General features: G+C 46.5%; 2 protein-coding genes across 2 annotated transcripts; one reads left to right on the top strand and one right to left on the bottom strand.

The window, feature by feature from the left end:
- Positions 1-8,976: 8,976 nt before the first annotated feature.
- Positions 8,977-15,887, top strand: CENATAC (centrosomal AT-AC splicing factor). Its single transcript, XM_041771118.1, has 11 exons — positions 8,977-9,167; positions 9,296-9,459; positions 9,855-9,953; positions 12,383-12,449; positions 12,524-12,586; positions 12,905-12,969; positions 13,152-13,257; positions 14,110-14,140; positions 15,227-15,316; positions 15,389-15,521; positions 15,622-15,887. The coding sequence occupies exons 1-11, from the start codon at positions 9,048-9,050 to the stop codon at positions 15,692-15,694; spliced, it is 1,011 nt and encodes a 336-aa protein (XP_041627052.1). The 5' UTR covers positions 8,977-9,047; the 3' UTR covers positions 15,695-15,887.
- On the bottom strand, positions 15,796-18,557 carry RPS25 (ribosomal protein S25). The gene is made up of 5 exons (XM_041771120.1): positions 18,329-18,557; positions 18,022-18,117; positions 17,307-17,490; positions 15,945-16,044; positions 15,796-15,842 (listed from the first exon to the last, which is right to left on the bottom strand). The coding sequence occupies exons 1-4, from the start codon at positions 18,329-18,331 to the stop codon at positions 15,950-15,952; spliced, it is 378 nt and encodes a 125-aa protein (XP_041627054.1). The 5' UTR covers positions 18,332-18,557; the 3' UTR covers positions 15,796-15,842; positions 15,945-15,949.
- Between the last annotated feature and the right edge of the window lie 43 nt (positions 18,558-18,600).

The following is an 18,600-nucleotide window of genomic DNA, read 5'->3' as shown; positions in this document are numbered from 1 at the left end:
CAGCCTGGTGTGTGTGTGTGGTCTCTGAGGATGGGGACAGGGTGGAGGTGGAGGGCAGCTCTGAGGCTGGCAGTGAACAGCACCAGTGCTGATAGATGCTCCAGAGGCAGTCGCCTGGTGTGCTGCAAAGGGAGCCTGAACTCTTTATTCCTCCAAGGAAGAAAATCCTCAACCCCCTTCAGGACCAATCCCCATTATTCTGGATGATGAGGATGGTCTTGGGAGGTGCTAGCTTGAAGAAGCCTGCCATCCACAGGAGGGGATGTAATCACCTGGGAGCAGTGGGAAGAAGCCTAAGGAACACATCACTTGGGGGGCAGTGGAAGGAGAGGCCCTCCTAGGAGGCCAAGAAGGAGCAGTGAGAAGGGTGAGAGGAAAGAATTTTTTTTGGAAAAGGGGATGGTTGGGTTCGAGCCTCATTTCCCTCCATTTAACCATTTTGAACAAGGGGTGGGAAGTTGGAGCCAAGCTGCGGGCACCTCGCCTTGCTGTTCATCTCCATCATGCCCTGGGTAGAAGCCAGAGCACTGGCAGATCGAGAGTCCTTAGTGGGCAGCCACAGCTTTCCTGGTGGCAGGAGCCAGTGTCCAGGTTGCCAGCCTTTGGTCCTAAGGGAGCATGGAGAAGCCCCAGACTGAGTGAGAAAGGAATGAGGTTTAAAGCTGCATCCGGATGCCCCAGACATTCAGACCGTGCTTGAAGACAATACTGAATTTCCCACAGGCCTGCAATGACCTTTCTCATTCCCTCTCCAGCTCTCCCCTCATCCCCTAGCAGGCCCGCAGGGAAACAGCTCCCCTCTCAGAACCCAGGGCTGCAGATCTCAGTGCTGGAGGCATTTTGACCTTGAAGAATTGACCCTCATAACTCGGGTCATCGACCAGGAGTTCAGCTAAGAACCTAACTTGGTACTACACCTAAGCAGAGAGTATTTGTTGCATTATTTTAAGATTTCCCAAACTTTTCAGGAATGCAGCTAATCTGCAAAATGAAGGATGATTGTGTTTTTTATTTTTTTTATTTTTTGGTCTGGAAGTTTACCAAGAAGTGTTTGCCTCTTCAGAAAGCCACTTCACTGACGGCAAAGGTGCTCTGATATCTAAGTCACCAATGGCACCTACCTGTATGAATCTGTGTTTGTGTCTACTGCACTTGCAGGGATTCTATGCGTTTAAACATATTTAGTCATTATATCAAGGCAGCCAATATAAAGAGTCTTTTCTTTTTTTTAATTTTTATTTATTTATGATAGTCACACAGAGAGAGAGAGGCAGAGACACAGGCAGAGGGAGAAGCAGGCTCCATGCACCGGGAGCCCGATGTGGGATTCGATCCCAGGTCTCCAGGATCACGCCCTGGGCCAAAGGCAGGCGCTAAACAGCTGAGCCACCCAGGAATCCCAAGAGTATTTTCAATAGTCATTTGAATTTCATCTCTTAAATATAAGCTCATCACTGTACATATGTGCAAATTTCCAACTATCTTGTATTTTCAAGTATAGTTTTATCCATTGAAATACACTTCATAAATTTCTATTTTTCGGGAACCCTGGGTGGTGCAGCGGCTTAGCGCCTGCCTTTGGCCCAGGGCGTGATCCTGGAGACCCGGGATCGAATCCCACGTCGGGCTCCCGGTGCATGGAGCCTGCTTCTCCCTCTGCCTGTGTCTCTGCCTCTCTCTCTCTGTGTGACTATCATAAATAAATAAAAAAAATTTAAAAAAAAATTTCTGTTTTTCTGTTATATTGCAGTGTAAACATTATATCAACCTTTTTAAAAATTACATGTATTGTGGTAAGTTATTTTTTTATCAGTAAGATTCATTTCAAGATGGTAAAGACAGTCTTTTTTCAAAAAAAATATTTATGAGAGACAGAATGAGAGAGAGAGAGGCAGAGACACAGACAGAGGGAGAAGCAGGCTCCATGCAGGGAGCCCAATACGGGACTCGATCCCGGGACTCCAGGATTACGCCCTGGGCCAAAGGCAGGAGCCAAACTGCTGAGCCACCCAGGGATCCCAGACAGTCTTTTTCTTTCTTTTTTTAAAAATATTTTATTTATTTATTCATGAGAGACACACAGAGAGAGGCAGAGACACAGGCAGAGGCAGAAGCAGGCTCCATGCAGGAAGCCCACTGTGGGACTTGATCCCAGGACCCTGGGATAATGCCCTGAACCAAAGGCAGATGCTCAACCACTGAGCCACCCAGGCGTCCCCAGTCTTTTTCTTTTAAAGATTTACATATTTATTTGAGAGAAAGAGAGGGAGAGTGTGGAGGGGAAAGGGGCAGAGGGAGGGATAGAGAGAATCTCAAACAGACTCCATGCTGAATGCAGAGCCTGTCTTGGGGCTGGATCCCATGACCTGAGCTGAAACCTAGCCAGACACTCCACCCACTGCACCAGCCAGGCACCCCAAGATGGTAAAGATGGTCTTATAAAATATTTGCTCTATTCCTAGGGTGTTAAGGCCAGTGGGTAGAGAACCACTGAACCAAGCAACATAAAATATAGTCCCTGCCCAGAGGTGCTCACCCACAGTGATGTTGGCAACCAGTGAAGACAATCCATGCTTAAGTCTACCCCCACAAAGCCTAGCATAGGGCCTGTTGGGTAGTAAGAATGCACTATTTGCTATGATTTGTCACTAGTAACTTCTCTAAGAAGCAGATTTCCATATTCTCTGGAAGTGCAGAGAAGAGATCAGCTCTGTCTGGAGAAGCTAGGGAAGGCTTCTCACAGGAGAATTTAGCACTGGGTCTTTTTCCCAGGCCTAGGAAACAACAGAAGTGCCCAAAGCCAGCCATGTTCTGTGGGGTGCTGTTGATGCTCCTAGGAGGCAGAGGTGGAGGCTGGGGAGGTGTGAAAGCAGTGATGGGATAGGAAGGAAAAAGTGGTTCCAAGAAAAGGACAGGACAGACATGCACAGGTGCCCAATTGGAGCAAGCCAAGAACTGCCTTTCTCTAATCCACTTGCAGGTGTGTTGTTACCTGGATGCTAATCTCTATGTGCTATCCACTAGTGGAGTGAGGAGAAAGACCAGGTCATTCATGTCCTTTCCTCTGGGCCCACCCAGCACTGTGCAACCAGACACCACCACCACCCCCTGCCCCCATACCACTCAAGTCTAGCTAGCTCCCAGGAAGGGCAGGGTGCCAAGTCCTCAGCTCTAGTTTCATCTGATCTGGCCTCAGTTTGTCCACCTCATCTGCACATCTTTATTCCTGCCTACATTCTTGTCCATGTCTGCTCTGAGTTGCAAGTGGACCCAAAGGAAACAGGTCAGAAGTAAAGAAAAGGACAATATAGCCTTTATGGGAAAAATGGCCCCGAGGAAAGTTGCTTTTGTCACTTTTGCCGTCTCATAGCATATTCTACTCCTACCCTCAGCTTCTTTTTTTTCACTTATTCAACCATTATTTGAGTTTTCAAAAGGCCAGGCCCTGTGCCAGGGGCTGAAGATAGAGTGAAACCCAAAATGGTTTCTCTGAGTTTTCAGTCTAGATGGAAAGACAGATATTAAACAATTAACGTGCAATGATAAGAAATATTACTAAAGAGTAAAAGTGAGTGTAGGAAGAAATGATAGGGGTACTTAGACTTAAGAGATCAGGACAGCCCAGGTGGCTCAGTAGTCGAGCACTGCCCTCAGCCCAGGGCCTGATCCTGGAGTCCCTGGATCGAGTCCCATGTTGGGCTCCCTGCATGAAGCCTGCTTCTCCCTCTGCCTGTGTCTCTACCTCTCTCTCTCTCTCTTGCATGAATAAATAAAGTCTTTAAAAAAAAAAAAAAAGTATTTTAGCTGAGACTTGGATAAGGAGTAACCAGGCCTCAGAATGGGGAGGAAAAGTGTTTTGTAGAGGGAACACAATGGACAAAGCCTGGGAGATAGGGACTTCCTCACCTGGGCCTATTGAGAGAATGGGGATAAGGCCATGGAGGACAGAATATACTAAGCTAAGGGAGAAAGACCCAAGGTGAGCTTGAGGGAAGCAGGGATTAGGCCATGTGGGTCTTCCTGGGTTACGATAAGGGATTTAGATTTTTTTTCAAGTATGGTAGAAAGTAACAGAACCTCACTTTATTTCTAAGTTTTATTTATTTACACAATCTCTACACCCAATGTGGGGCTCAAACTCGTGATCCTGAGATCAAGAGTCTCATGCTTCAGACTGAGCCAGCCAGGTGCCCCTTATTTTTTAAATTATGCTTAGCTACTCATTGGAGTGGCTGCTAGGCAGGCACACATGAAGGCAACAGTACTTGTTAAGAAGTAATAACAGTGGTCCAGGTGGGCCAGGGCAGCAGCCAGAGAACTGCAGAGAAACAGGCTGTTCTGAGATGTAGCTTGGAGGTAGAATTGATAAGTCAATAGGATTGATTGAGTGCAGGAGGAAGTGAGGCTGAGATTTTTGGTTTGAGTAATTGGGGAGAATGGGGAGGTACAGAAGCCTGTATCAGCAGCAGGTTTGAGCAGTTTTGTTTTGTTTTTTAAAAGATTTTATTTATTCATGAGACACACAGAGAGGCAGAGACACAGAGTGAGAAGCAACTCCATGCAGGGAGCCTGATGTGGGACTCAATCCCAGGACTCCAGGATCACGCCCTGAGCCTAAGGCAGATGCTCAACCATTGAGCCACCCAGGCATCCGAGGTTTGAGCAGTTCCCATTAGAATCTGTGAGACATCAGGGTAGTTACATCATGTAGGTAACTGTTCTAAGTCTGGGGTTCGGAAGATAAATCTGAGCTGAAGATGTAAATACATCTGAGAGTCATCAGGATATGATTGGTATTTAATATTATGCTCTATGTGCTAACAGATATCCACAACACATTCTGGGGAGAAAAAATCTCTGGCAAAACAGTATGTTGGATATGACTACAAATGTGACAGAAATTATGTTCATATATATAAATATGATGTCGAAGCACCGATAATCTTTTAGGGTTTATTTTTGAAGGATTAAAAAAAATATTTTAAGTACAATCTACCTTCCAACATGGAGCTCGAATTCCTGACCCCAAGATCAAGCGAGGAGTTGGCTTAAGACTTTCTCTGCCCCTCCCCACTCCCTTCTCTCTCTCAAATCTTTTTTTTTTTTTTCTGGAAAGTACTCATTTTAATTCCATTTATTAACATATAATGTATATTTGGTTTCAGAGGTAGAGGGCAGTGCTTCATCAGTCTTATATAACACCCAGTGCTCATTATATCACGTGCCCTCCTTAATGCCCATCACTCAGTTATCCATCTTTAAAAGAAGTCACATGGTCTACTGACTGAGCCAGCCAGCTGCCCATAAGCATAGAAAATGACTTGAAGAGGGGCACCTGGGTGGCTCAGTGGTTGAGCATCTGCCTTCAGCTCAGGTCATGATCCCGGGGTCCTGAGATGGAGTCCCACATTGGGTTCCCTCCAGGAAGCCTGCTTCTCCCTCTGCCTATGTGTCTGCCTCTCTCTGTGTATCTCTCATGAATAAATAAATAAAATCTTATTAAAAAATTTAAAAAGAGGGACACCTGGGTGGCTCAGTGGTTGATCACCTGCCTTTAGCTCAGGGCATGATCCTGGAGTCCTGGGATCAACTTCCACATCGAGCTACCTGCATGGAGCCTGTGCTCCCTCTGCCTATGTCTCTGCCTCTTTCTCTGTGTGTCTCTCATGAATAAATAAAATCTTAAAAAAATAAAATAAAAATAAATAAAAAGTAAAAAAAGAAAATGACTCGAAGAAAAGAGGTATCAAATAGCAATAGGCATCTGTGAGGGCTGAAAGGTATCAAGGGATTTGAGGGACAGCCACTTTATTTATAGCCCTGTCAGTTCTACAGGGCTATAATTTTTACAATTTTAATTTTTACAATTTTAAGATAAGTACATTTACCCACTAGCCTGTTTTGCACTTTGATGCTATTGACTAACAGGCTGTTAGCTGCATATTCCCAGGTTCCTCCTCTGGACAAACTCCCACCCCCAAGGGCATGTTACCCCAGGGAGTGTGTGATGGTTTTAACTTACTCTGACAAACCTGTTAAAGACCACTTTATACTAGTTCTAAGGGGTTAACCATGAACAGACACAGTCCCTGCACTTAAGGCGCTTTTCAATTATTGGGTTTTCTTTCTTTTTTTGATTGTATTTATTTGAGAGAGAGAGCATGAGGAGGGGGAAAGGCAGAGGGAGAGGGAGGGAGAGAATCTTAAGCAGACTCCATGCCCAGCGTGGGGCCTGATGCAGACCTTGATCTTACGACCCTGAAATCATGACCTGGATCGAAAGCAAGAGTCAGACGCTTAATCAACTGAACCACCCAGGCACCCCTTCAATTATTGGATTTTTGACTATTAAACAAAAATGACAACAGGACAAGCAAAGGACTTGAAATCAATAAATTAATTCTGCAGAGACAACTCTAGAAGGCTTACAAAAGGGGTGACATTTCATTTATTCAATAATGAATTGATATGAGAGACTGTGAATAGACTAAGAATTTACCATGTGCCAAAGACACCAGCCTTTTTTTTTTTTTTTTTAAAGACACCAGCCTTGTGGAAATTCCACTCTCATTCATATTTCAGGTCCTATATAATAGAATTTATTAGGCAGGACTGGAAATAAGTAAATTTTAGGCAGAGGGAGCCAAGGGGTGGAAGACGCTAAAGTACACAGGACTACAGGGCTCCAAGACTATTGCTTGGAGGAGGAGGTCCACAAGGTCAGTTTAGTGATGAGAGATAAGACAAAAGGAATTTGGGAAACATACTATAATAAGGCTTTGAAAGTCATGCTGGGAAATTTAAATTTTTTTCCTGATGCTAATTTAGAGGCGTTAAATCAATCCAGAAAGTCACTTAGAGGCTTTCTTGAAACCAGAGTCTGGAGGATAAATGGAGTTGAAACAGACCACACACTTGGAAACTAGTTATAAAGATTTTACATGAATCTAAGCAAAAGAGCAAGGGAATTGAAACAAGGTTTTCTCTAGGAGTATAAAAAATGTTAGAACAGACTTTAAACATCTCAGAAATCCAATGAGACAACTTGGACAGGGTGGATTTAGGGACTGAATAAAAGCAGATGTCAAAGATAACTCTCCCCCAAATTCCAGATTTTAGCTTGGTGGAATTTACTGGAAGGATGAAAATAGGGGATGTTCTCAAGTGGAAGATGTTGAGTTCCATTCACATAAGTCAAGTTCAGTTGCAACTAAATGAACGCCCCGTGGTGGAGAACTTAAGGTAAACAGTTTCAAAAGCAAAATTGCAGAGGGCTGAGGAGTTAAAGCAGTGTAGACTACTCTAAGCAGCTTTGGAACAAATGAAAGAAATAGATGGCTGGGTTGATCTGCTTTTGGAGCTTGACAAAATAAGAGATCTGGGAAGGTCAAGTGAAGTAATAGGTTGCCTTGAGAGTATGGTGGAAACAGTCCTGGAATCCAGTGGGTGAAGCGTAGCCAAGAGGACCTAAGACCTAGACCACTGATTTTCAAACTTGATTGAGCATCAGAATCATTGAAGGGCTCATTAAACTACCGATTGCTGGGCCCCACTCTAGAGTTTCTGATTCATTAGGTCTGTGGTGGGGCCCAAGAATTTGCATTTCTAACAAGCTTCCAGCTGCCCACCTGGAGGCCACGCTTTGAGAACCTAGAGCAAAGCAGCGGAGAGAGGCAGAATAGTTTTCTGAGTGCTTAAGAATAGTCATCTTCAAGAATGGAGTCTTCTTGCACTTAAAGGCAAGACGGAAGATGGTGGTCAGAATACAACTTCAGAGTTTGAATTCAGAGAATGACAATTTGGGGCAGACAAGATCCAGGACTGACCCGGCCAGGGAAATGATGGGAGGTCCAGGAGTTGAGTGTTGCTGGGGTCTTCAAAATGAGTCACATCTGACAGAGGCCTGAATCTAACGGGAAGCTCCAAGAGGAAGTTAAGATCTGAAGGGGAGTCTGGCTACTTTCTGGGGTTGAATTACGTATAGTTGACTGTATATGACCCATAGGCATAGTAGCCCATCCAGGTTACTGCACCAGTGCTGGTAACAAATCTAAGTGAAATTCGGGATTCTGTCCTAGTTCTGTTGGGCATAATTTACAAATAAGGTCTGGCTGGGCCCCAGGCTTTTTTGGGAGTGCTCTAGGGTAGAGATCAGAGCCTGGGGATTTTAGCCGTGTAAGGGAGCAATTTACTTTAGGCACTAAGGTAAACTCATTTGGGTAAGGACCTGTTCATTCTGGGAAAAGCAGCTTGCAAAGAATAAAAATTCCACGAGTGGGATCCCTGGGTGGCGCAGCGGTTTAGCGCCTGCCTTTGGCCCAGGGCGCGATCCTGGAGACCCGGGATCGAATCCCACATCGGGCTCTCGGTCCATGGAGCCTGCTTCTCCCTCTGCCTGTGTCTCTGCCTCTCTCTCTCTCTGTGACTATCATACATAAATAAAAAAATTAAAAAAAAAATTTAAAAAAAATTCCACGAGCATGTTTACAGAATAAAAATGTCTGTTAACCCTCAGCAATGATTCTGCACCGTTTATATATAAGCTTCCCCTTACAGCTCTGCAGTAACGACTGCTCAGAACACCCCCCACCCCACCCCGGGGGTGAGGATATGGATGTGATTAGGCCTTAGATTCGGGCCGCCTCCACCATGCGTTCCTTAGGCGGGCTGGTACTGAGGCCCACTGGGGGCACTGCCTCCGATGCTTAACTCCCGTGCAACCTTCCACACAGTTGCTTCCTCTCCACGCCTCAGTCTTCCCATCTGTAAAATGCCTGTAAGAATAGAACGGCACGTAGCGCTGTTGTGAGGATTGAGGTAGTTAATGGGAAGCTGGGGGGACACACAGGGAGCACCCTATAGTACTAGTTACCTATCAGTGGGAGCCCGGGAAGGGACTCGCGCAGCCGCAGAAGGCGCTGCAGTGGCGCCGGCCCGCCGCTGGGGGCCGCGGGGACCGCTGGGTACGCCCCGCCCCCGAGGGGGTCAGGGGTCGCCGGGTGGAGGGAGACCAGCTGCGCGTCGCGGGAACACCGGCTCCTGGGCCCATGGCGCCGGCGCAGCGATGTGCGCTGTGCCGCCAGACCTTCTTCTGTGGTCGCGGACACGTCTACAGTCGCAAGCACCAGCGGCAGCTGAAGGCGGCTTTGGAGCGGCTCCTGCCCCAGGTGCGGACGGGAGGCAGGGAGGGGGCCGCGGACCGCCTGGGGTGGGGGATGCGGGCGGTGCAGGGAGGGCGCGAGGGGGGAGACGTGGGGGCTCCACTGGGGGCCTGCTGGGCCTCTCTCCGCCGCAGGTGGAGGCCGCCCGCAAGGCCATCCGCGCCGCTCAGGTGGAGCGTTACGTGCCGGAGCACGAGCGGCGCTGCTGGTGCCTGTGCTGCGGCTGCGAGGTGCGGAAACACCTGAGCCACGGAAACCTGACCGTGTTGCACGGGGGGCTGCTGGAGCATCTGGCCAGGTGAGATCCGGCCGGGGAGCCTCATCCATCCAGCACTGTGTGGGGGGAGAGGGGGGTTAGGGGTGGATGAGAGGAAGAACGCTTTTGTAGTTCGGGTGGATCGAGTCACCTTATTGGCGTTGCATCCTTGAGCGGTGGAGGGTTTATGGCTGCCATGGTCCCAGTGGAAATGGTGGGGAAGCCAGATGGGCAGCTGGTTCAGGGTTACCTCCCATCATCTCCTTTCAGATTCTCACATTTTTACTGGAAGAGGGAGACTGGAAGAGACTAGTAACATTGTTCTATCAGCCTAGCCCAGAGGCAGAAACCAAGATGTCAGTGTGCACTACTTACCTAATGCCTAGGTATCAGTAACGTTCTGTAATCTGTCATTGAGATTATCCGTTCATTTGCAGCCCAGAGCACAAGAAAGCAACCAACAGATTCTGGTGGGAGAACAAGGCTGAGTTCCAATTGAAAGAGAAGTTTCTGATCTCCCCCCAGGACTATGCACGGTAAATCACTGATTGTGAAAGATGAGATAACAGAATGGGGCTTCTCTGGGTCTTTGTCAGGTGCTGGAGCTTTCTCTATTAATTGGAAATTTCAGTAGGGGCTTTGTAAGTATCTGTTGTCTTCATAGCTCTCATTCCTAGGCATGACACTGGACACAAAAGAAGCATGACAGAGTCTTTGAAAGGTTTATATCTAGTTGGGGATAGGATTTATGATACACTTAGCAAATAGAGAACAGTATATAATAAAAGTATTTTTTTTGAGAGAGAGAGAGAGCACACAGAGGAGAGGGAGAAGCAGACTCCCCGCTGAGGAGAGAGACACACACCACCACCACCGTGGGGCTGTCTCAGGACTCTGAGATCATGACCTGAGCTGAAGGCACTTAACCAGCTGAGCCACCCAGATGTCCCTAAAGTTAACTATTATTTAAATGTGTGGTACACAGAATTGTTAAGGTCCTTTAGCTTTTATAGTGTATAAGCAACTGGTACCCACCCAGTGCTCACTTGAATAATCTTAGACTCTGTTTTAACTGGCCTCTAGAGGACCCTGAGAAACTGGAGTGCAATAAGCTGGTCAGCACAGAGTGGGTATGAGTGCTGACTGCTTAAGGAAAAGGACAAAGCCTCATACTACCCTTTTTTTTTTTTTTTTAAGATTTTATTTATTCATGAGAGGGAGAAGCAGGCTCCCTATGGGGAGTCCGATGCACAACTCAATTACAGGACTGCAGGATCATGCCCTGAGCCAAAGGCAGATGCTCAACTACTGAGCTACCCAGACCCCAGCCTCATTCTACTTTTATTGGGACAATACTGAGATTATAAGGAATTGAACCCAAAGGGATCTTGGAACCAAAGTTACAGAAAAATTCATGACATCTATTATTGTTTCCTACTCAGTGTGGAGAATAATGAAGGAATGGGGAGAAATACCTAAAACCTACCACCTTGCCTCCAAATTTGCGGTTCAGACTGGGCAGGAGATGGGGAATTGAGGCCACTCTGACTCAGCTCCAAATGGTGTTTGGTGGGAATAAAGGATAGTTGAGCAGAAAAAGTTGTAATTGAGAATTATGAGGATGGACTCTTTAAACTTATTAGTTTTGATTTTTGAACATTTTACATTTCAAGCTCACATGCACAAGGCAAAGTCAAGCCTGGCTGATTTGATTTACCAGTTGGTAAAGATAACACAAGCCATCCTTAGATCCAGACAGGTTATCATTTTTACATAAAGAAGCCCAAAGTGCCAACTTTCCAGGTCCTTCTCCCACCCACCAAAGAGGACCACTGAAACAAAAATGGCTAGGTAATTGTCATGTGAGCTGTAGGACACTCTGCTGCTAGGGAGCCCAGTGTGGCTTGCGGCTCTAATCTGAGAGAGGTGGGGAGAAATCTGCAAGTGGGAGAGGGCCTCAAAGCAGCTCCTTTCAGGACTCCCATCCTCTGTGTTCCACCAGCATCACACAGGTTTTCAGCCAAGACTCTGATGCTGTGTTCTAGGCTTTGCCCAAATGGATAGGTGCAAGGCTGCCAGGGTAGTGGTAGAGCCATTCCCCCACAGAGGTGTTTTACGTATTGAAATCAGGCCAGAAAGCAAATCCTAAAACTGATTCCAAACAAGAACAAATTGTCGTAGCTATATATCAAATTGAAAACAATCACAAAAGAATAAGAATTCAAGTAACTTGAACACAAAATTCTGACTGTATATCCTTATATTTTCCAAGGAAAGAGCTACAAAGAAGTCCTGAGCTTTGCTTAGTAGTTTTGTTGGTAGTGGTATTGCTTGTATTGATATTTTTCTGGTACCTTTCTGTGTGTATTGCAAGATAAAACAACTGTAGTTATATTGGTGTTGTCCCATATACGGGACAAGTTAGACATCAAAAGAGATGAATTGAGTGTGGTAACGTTTCATAGGCTCTTCCTGTTCATAGGTGCATGTCGAAGTATTCAGAGTTAAGTTTCATGATGCTCTAAAGCTCATTTTTGATTTGGCAAAAGGGAAATGTATATATAGAAGAGAAGCAGAGCCAGTAATGCAAAATGTTGACAGTGAATCTGGGTAAAAGGTACAGGGGTGTTCATTGTTCTATTTTGTTTCTGTAATTTTGAAATTGTCTAAAATTTGAAGGAAAAGAAATGATCTACAGAGGATCTTTTTATAACTGGTGTTCTTGGCTGACTAGTCCTTTTCCTTTTTCTTATCTATCTTAAAGATTGTGTTCAGTTGAGAGAGGGAGAGAGCGAGAGAGCACAAGCAGGGGGAACAGCAGAGGGAGAAGTAAGCAGGCTCCCCACTGAACAGGGTGCCCAACATGAGGCTCAATCCCAGGCCCCGGGGATCGTGACCTGAACCGAAGGCAGATACTTAACTGACTGAGCCACCTAGGCACCCCTCCCCACCTTTTTCTTTTTAGATTCAAGAAATCCATGGTGAAAGGTTTGGATACCTATGAGGAAAAAGAGGATGAGGTGATCAAAGAGGTAAGTTAAAGAAAGGTCTCTGAAGGACCCAGCCCCATGATCCTGTACCTAGCTAAACAGCCTCTCCCCCGCAGATGGCAGCTCAGATTCGAGAGGTGGAACACAGCCGGCAGGAGCTGGTTCAGTCTGTCTTAGAGGTTGGTGTCCCTCGGAGCCGCCAGAGCAGTATCCAAATACATTTGATCCCTGGTTTTCCCAGGTCCAGCATTTCACCTACCAGGTCTTCTACAACTCATGGACTCCATGCTTCATCTGCTCCGCTTGAATTCCCTTACCTGTCCGCCAGGGGGCAGGCCTTGTCAGTGGAGATGTGGGCAGAGTTAGGAGGGAGGGAAGTTTGCAAGATGGGCAGTACCCTCCATATGCCAGTTTGTTTCCTACTGGAGGGTGGGAGCAAGGCCTAGACTGACACTTAAGGATCCGAGACACATTTATTTTTCCTGAATCAAACTCAGCCTCAGGCAGTGCCAGACCCAGAAGAAGGCTCTTCAGCACTGGGAAGCTGGAAAGGGACCAACAGGTAAAATTGCTAAGGAATCTTGTTGGGAGTGTGACCTCTGTTAGAACATTCTGTAATTTTTTGGCTGGAAGATGGGGAATCTGGGTGAAAGGTACATGGGTGTTCCCATTCTGCTATCCTCCAGGGGTTGTGGCTCAAGGACCTCTCTGCCAGCCTGGCTCCTTCCTGTTTGTCTTTTTTAGTCTAGTGGCCTCCACCTCACAGCAGCCCTCCTACTTGGACCTGCCACCCACCCCAGAGCTTGATTGGATGGAGACAGGACAACCTTTGACATTCATTGGCCATCAGGTACAATGGATAAGCTGGGCCATAAAGCCAGTGCCCCCACAATTCCCAGGACACCCATCTCTCTTGGGTTTTGTACCTTTTCTGGCCATTCCCATCTCCCTAGCTATGCCTTTCCTTGGCGTGTTCAGACCTCTTTCCTCACCCACCAGTGATTTCATCTGCACCTGCTGCCCCCTCTGCCACTGAATGCCAACTCCTACAGCTCATCCTCTGCAAAACCCCCAGCTCAATTTAGGACATTTAGGCACATGAATCTAACTTACCCTACCATCCCTAGATTTCCAGAACTGTAGAGTTACTGTCTCCTCTTTCATCTCTTACATCCTCTGTGAGTAGACCTAGTTTACTTGCTGGCTGTAAGATGGCCTCTGTTAGGTTTTGGAAGTTTCTGTTCCCCCTGCATTCTTGTCCTAAACAGAAAGCCACTGCCTTACCTGCTGTCTTGTACACGTGCATCTTCTGATTTTTTGCATGTGTCGTTGCTATGGCATTAAATATTATGTCTACCTTCCTTCAGCCTGCCTCAAAGATCACCTTTTCATGGAAAGCTTATGTGAACAGGTCGCCTGTTACAAATGTATGTGGGACCACGTAAAAAACTGTCAATGTAATCTGCATTAATTTCTGCTTAAGTCTCCTCCCCCTTGGTACATACTGCCCTGTGTAGAAAGGGTTTTGCTTATGATGCAACTAGTAGGCACTCAGTATTTTAGGATTTAATGCCAACCAGGGCATAGAAGCACTGTGGTACTTCTATCCCCACTCCTGTGGCTTGCCCTTTTTCTAGCTAGGAATATCCCATCCTGCCCTCAGTTTCTTATCTGGGATTTTCCTCCCCATTTCCAACTATAGGATACACCAGGAATTGGTAACATCCACTCAGGTAAGATCCAGGGCAGTGTTTCTCAGATGGTAAGAGGCAATTACTTTATTTTTTTTAAGTTTCTTCTTTTAGGGGTGCCTGGGTGGCACAGTCAGTTCAGCATCCCAACTCTTGGTTTTGGCTCGGGTATGATCTTGGAGTCTTGAGATCAAGCTTAAGATTCTCTCTCCTCCCCACCACCCTTGGCTCTCTCACTGAAATTTTTTTAAAAGATGGGTGCCAAACCAACTGCCACCCAGGCACCCCAATTACTTTTTTAAAGAATACAGTTTAAGATAAAGTGCTGATATAAGGCCTTGTATCTTTAATATATGAAGAATTATCAAAACTCAGAGGGATGTAAAAAGATGTTCATCACAGTGACTAAAATGAAACGCTATGTATGTGAAAGAACATTCCTAAACTGCCAGTGGCAATGTTAAAATGGCATAACCAATTGGGGAAACAGTTCAAGAATTTAAGTTAAACATACACCCACCATCATGATCCAGACATTGCAGGAGAAAAAGCAAATATGTCTGCACAAAGTCTTGCACACCAGATGGTCACAGCTTTAGTTGCAGTACCCCAAAACTGAAACTGAAAACAATCCAAACATGCCTTAACAAAGGAACAGAGTAGTGCTCAACAAAGTATTGTTAAGTGCAGCACAGATAAATCTTAAAATAACTATTAGAAACAAGAGGGGAAAAAGGCACATACCAGCAAATGCAAACTAGAGTTAACAGGCACACAGCCATGGTTGCCTGGGGCTGGGAAGAGGTACGGAAAGATGCAGAAGTACTTTATAAAGGGGAGGAGGATACACAATGGTGACATCTGGTATCGTGTGACCCATTTACTCAAAGCTTTTTTCAGACTGTATACTGTCAATGTGTGCAGCTGTAGGTCAGTCATGCCTCAACAAAACTGTAAAGTGTCAGTACAGCATATCACGTGTAAGGTATGTTGCTTTACATTAGCCCAAGCCCCTCAACTTCCTCAGTTTTGCTTTTTAACATTTCAGGTGGCAATTGGTAAGAGCTTATAGCTAGGGCATGTTTCATGGTAGCCTGAAACTTAAGTGCCTTAATGGGTCTTTTCCAGGTGCTACACCTCCCTGGATGGTCCAGGATGAAGAATACAGTTCTGTAAACCAACAAATAGGACCATCCTATGAAGAATTTCTTAAAGAAAGTGAGTAAACCAATTCAAGAACGGGAATAAACTCTAGTAAAAACAGTTCAAAAACTGTTTACTTCTTTGTAGAGGAAAAACAGAAATTGAAGAAACTCCCCCCAGACAGAGTTGGAGCCAACTTTGATCACAGCTCCAGCACCAGTGTAGGCTGGCTGCCCTCTTTTGGCCGGGTCTGGAATAATGGACGTCGCTGGCAATCCAGGTATAGGTCCAGTTCCAGGACCCCAACACCCCAACCCTAACACCCCCTCTCCCCTTGGAGAGGTCAGCCTTCATCCTGCTAACCCTTCATTTCCTTTCAGACATCAATTCAAAACGGAAGCTGCAGCAAGAAACAAACAGTCATGTAAAGAAAAAAAGCCAATCATTTCCTGATATTTTCCAACCACCATTAAGGCACAAAGCAAAGTCAACAAACCCTACCTGCTTATTCTTCTCTGTAACTAATTTTCTTAGGAAAGAGACATACCCACTTATTTCATTTAATAAAGTTTTATTTCCCAAAATGTACAGTTGGTGGGATCTGCAAAAAAAAAAACAAAAACAAAAATAAAGAATCAGAATTATACAACCTTATGTAAGATATGTATACTTTCTATGCCATGAGCCCCTGGGTGCTTCTTACCTTGTTCATGCATCTTCACCAGCAGCTGGGGCATCTCCACCCTTGGTGTTTCTGGTGTAAATTACTTGAGCTCTGTGCTTTGAAACCAGTTTAATAAGTCCTAGAAAGAAAAATAAGGATACATTTTTCACACAGTACTATGAAACACTCAATGTAAACACTAGGAATGCTGAATTTAAGTGTGAGAGTTTAATAAGAACACCCCTAAGGGCACCTGGGTGTAGCTCAGTGGTTGAACATCTGCCTTTGGCTCACAGCATGATCCTGGGGTCCTGGGATCTGAGTCCCTCATCAGGCTCCTTGCAGGGAAGCCTGCTTCTCCCTCTGCTTACCTTCTGTCTCTCATGAATAAATCTTTAAACAAAACAAAACAAAACAAAACAAAACTGGGCAGCCCTGGTGGCTTAGTGTGTTTAGCACCGCCTTCAATCCAGGACGTGATCCTGGAGAGCTGGGATCGAGTCCCGTATCAGGCTCCCTGCATGGAGCCTGCTTCTCCCTCTGCCCGTGTCTGTCTCTCAAATAAATAAATAAAAACCTTAAAAAAAATCCCTACATTTCTTGGTGGTAATCTAATTTTAGGTCCCTGCATGGAGCCTGCTTCTCCCTCTGCCCGTGTCTGTCTCTCAAATAAATAAATAAAAACCTTAAAAAAAATCCCTACATTTCTTGGTGGTAATCTAATTTTAAGTACTCTAAATGAGGGGCCTTAAGTACTTGCTATTGGGATGGTTACCCTAAGCACTTAAATAATTTACTTAGAGCAAGCGTGTGCACATGCATAAGCAAGGGGAGCAGGAGAGGGAGAAGCAGGCTCCCTGCTTAGTAGAGAGCCCAATGTGGGCCTCATCCCCAGGTCCCTGGGATAATGACCCAAGCTAAAGGCAGACCCTTAAGCTACTGAGCCATCCAGGCACCCCACCCTCCTAACACTTAAAAAAATACTACTTCCATATTAGACACTAGAGATGGTTTAAAATATACTCCTTTACACTAATGTGGATGAAATTAGAGTAATTAGATCCAACACCCAATTTTTTAAAATAATGTTTTACTATCAAAGCTTTTGGTAGTTCCATAGTATTTCAACATCATTGGGAGTCTTCTGTAATATTTAAGGTGAATTTACTTGAAAACACAGGGATCCTGAGGCTTCCACCAATGACATAGGGGTCCATGGGACAAATCTGGCCAAGGACCCTGCTTCCGGGTCTACCCAAGGGGAAACATGTGGGTTAGAGTATTAAATCCAGTGGTGAGCCTGTGCCCATTTACTCAATTCCAGTAGACAGTTTAGGGTGGCTAACACCGTCATGCCAATTTAACGTGTAAAAGCCCATCAGTGCAACACACCCCTCTCACCTTTACTGAGGAGCTCCTGAAGGGCTGCCCTGGCCAGAGAACCTCGAATCTTCAGTCTCTCAGAGACAACAGCTGGAGTTATAAGCTTATAGTTGGGAACCTCCTTACAGAGTTTGTCATATGTCGCTTTGTCAAACAACACCAGATTATTGAGCTTGTCTCGAACTTTGCCTTTGGACCACTTCTGCTCATGAAAAGAAAAAAAAGAGGGAGTCGTTGCTCCTGGAAGAGATCACGCTTTCCCTCCCCAGACCACCTGTGTCAGCGAACTCGTTCCCCTGGCCTTAGTACTACAGCGCGAGGGATGCTTGGCCTGCAAAAACCCACGAAATTCAGAATTTACAGAAACTTTACGAGCTAAGATTCAAACCACCAAGACACAAAAGGGACCCTCGCTACTGTTAACGGCATCAAAGACGCGTTAGACTAAAAAAAAAAAAAGCTGTGAGAGTTTCGGATACAGGCGGGGCCCCACGATACTATTAAAATCTCGTGCTGGGCATCAGGATACTTTGCACGCTCCCGTTTAACTTCCGCGTACTGCGCAGCACCCCAGTGCTCAAACCAGAACGGTGAGGAGCGTACAAGCCCTAACGCTCGGACTCTATACCCCACACTCCTAAGAGCAGCTGCCCCGAACGTGACGTACTGGCGCAGCCACATGGATCCGGCGTCCCCAATCTCACCCACGCTTGGGGCGGGGAGGCGCTCTTACCTTCTTTTTGGCCTTGCCTCCAGACTTGTTCACTGGGTCTTTGTCCTTCTTGGCCGACTTTCCGGCATCTTTCTTCTTCTTATCGTCCTTGGGCGGCTGTAGAGGAAAAGGGAGAATGCAGCCAGATGACACGGCGGCCCCACACCGCCCCAGCCCCACCACCCGAGCACATGGGGGAAGCAATCCTCCCGCCCGCCTCAAGGAGCGCCCGGCGGGTCTGGGGCCCTCCGTCCGGTGCCGCCTCAGCCGCGCCCCAGCACCGCCCGGCACTCAGAACCGCACCGGCCTCCCACCCTCAAGAGCTCACCATAGCGAAGCTCGGCGAGCAACAGCCACCCCTGCAGCCTCACTAAGATGTCGGACAAAAAGGAAGCGCCGCTCCAGGACCGGCCCAGAAACCTCCACCCTCAGCGAGCACTTCCGGGGCAGGGGGCGGAGCCCGCGGAGGAAGGTCGGCAGCTGCGGCCCGCGCCCGGCGGGGAGCGGCCCCCTCGAGGGGCAGTGGTTCCCGAGGCGCGCCCCCGAAGGCTGCTCGCGGCTTGTCGGGCTTTGCCGCTAGTTTTGAGGCAGCCACGTGGT

Source organism: Vulpes lagopus, chromosome 10, assembly GCF_018345385.1.
Source record: "Vulpes lagopus strain Blue_001 chromosome 10, ASM1834538v1, whole genome shotgun sequence".
Taxonomy (NCBI): Eukaryota; Metazoa; Chordata; class Mammalia; order Carnivora; family Canidae; genus Vulpes; species Vulpes lagopus.
Note: the sequence above shows the minus strand (reverse complement) of the source record. Positions and strands in the feature narration are given on the sequence as shown.

Coding starts and splice junctions, on each gene's coding strand:
- CENATAC (XM_041771118.1), top strand. CDS start 9,048: ATGGCGCCGGCGCAGCGATGTGCGCTGTGCCGCCAGACCTTCTTCTGT. Junction 9,954..12,382: donor TCCCCCCAGGACTATGCACG/GTAAATCACTGA, acceptor TTTTCTTTTTAG/ATTCAAGAAATCCATGGTGA. Junction 15,317..15,388: donor TGAAGAATTTCTTAAAGAAA/GTGAGTAAACCA, acceptor ACTTCTTTGTAG/AGGAAAAACAGAAATTGAAG.
- RPS25 (XM_041771120.1), bottom strand. Junction 17,491..18,021: donor GAGGCAAGGCCAAAAAGAAG/GTAAGAGCGCCT, acceptor TTTCATGAGCAG/AAGTGGTCCAAAGGCAAAGT. Junction 16,045..17,306: donor TCAGGAGCTCCTCAGTAAAG/GTGAGAGGGGTG, acceptor TTTTCTTTCTAG/GACTTATTAAACTGGTTTCA.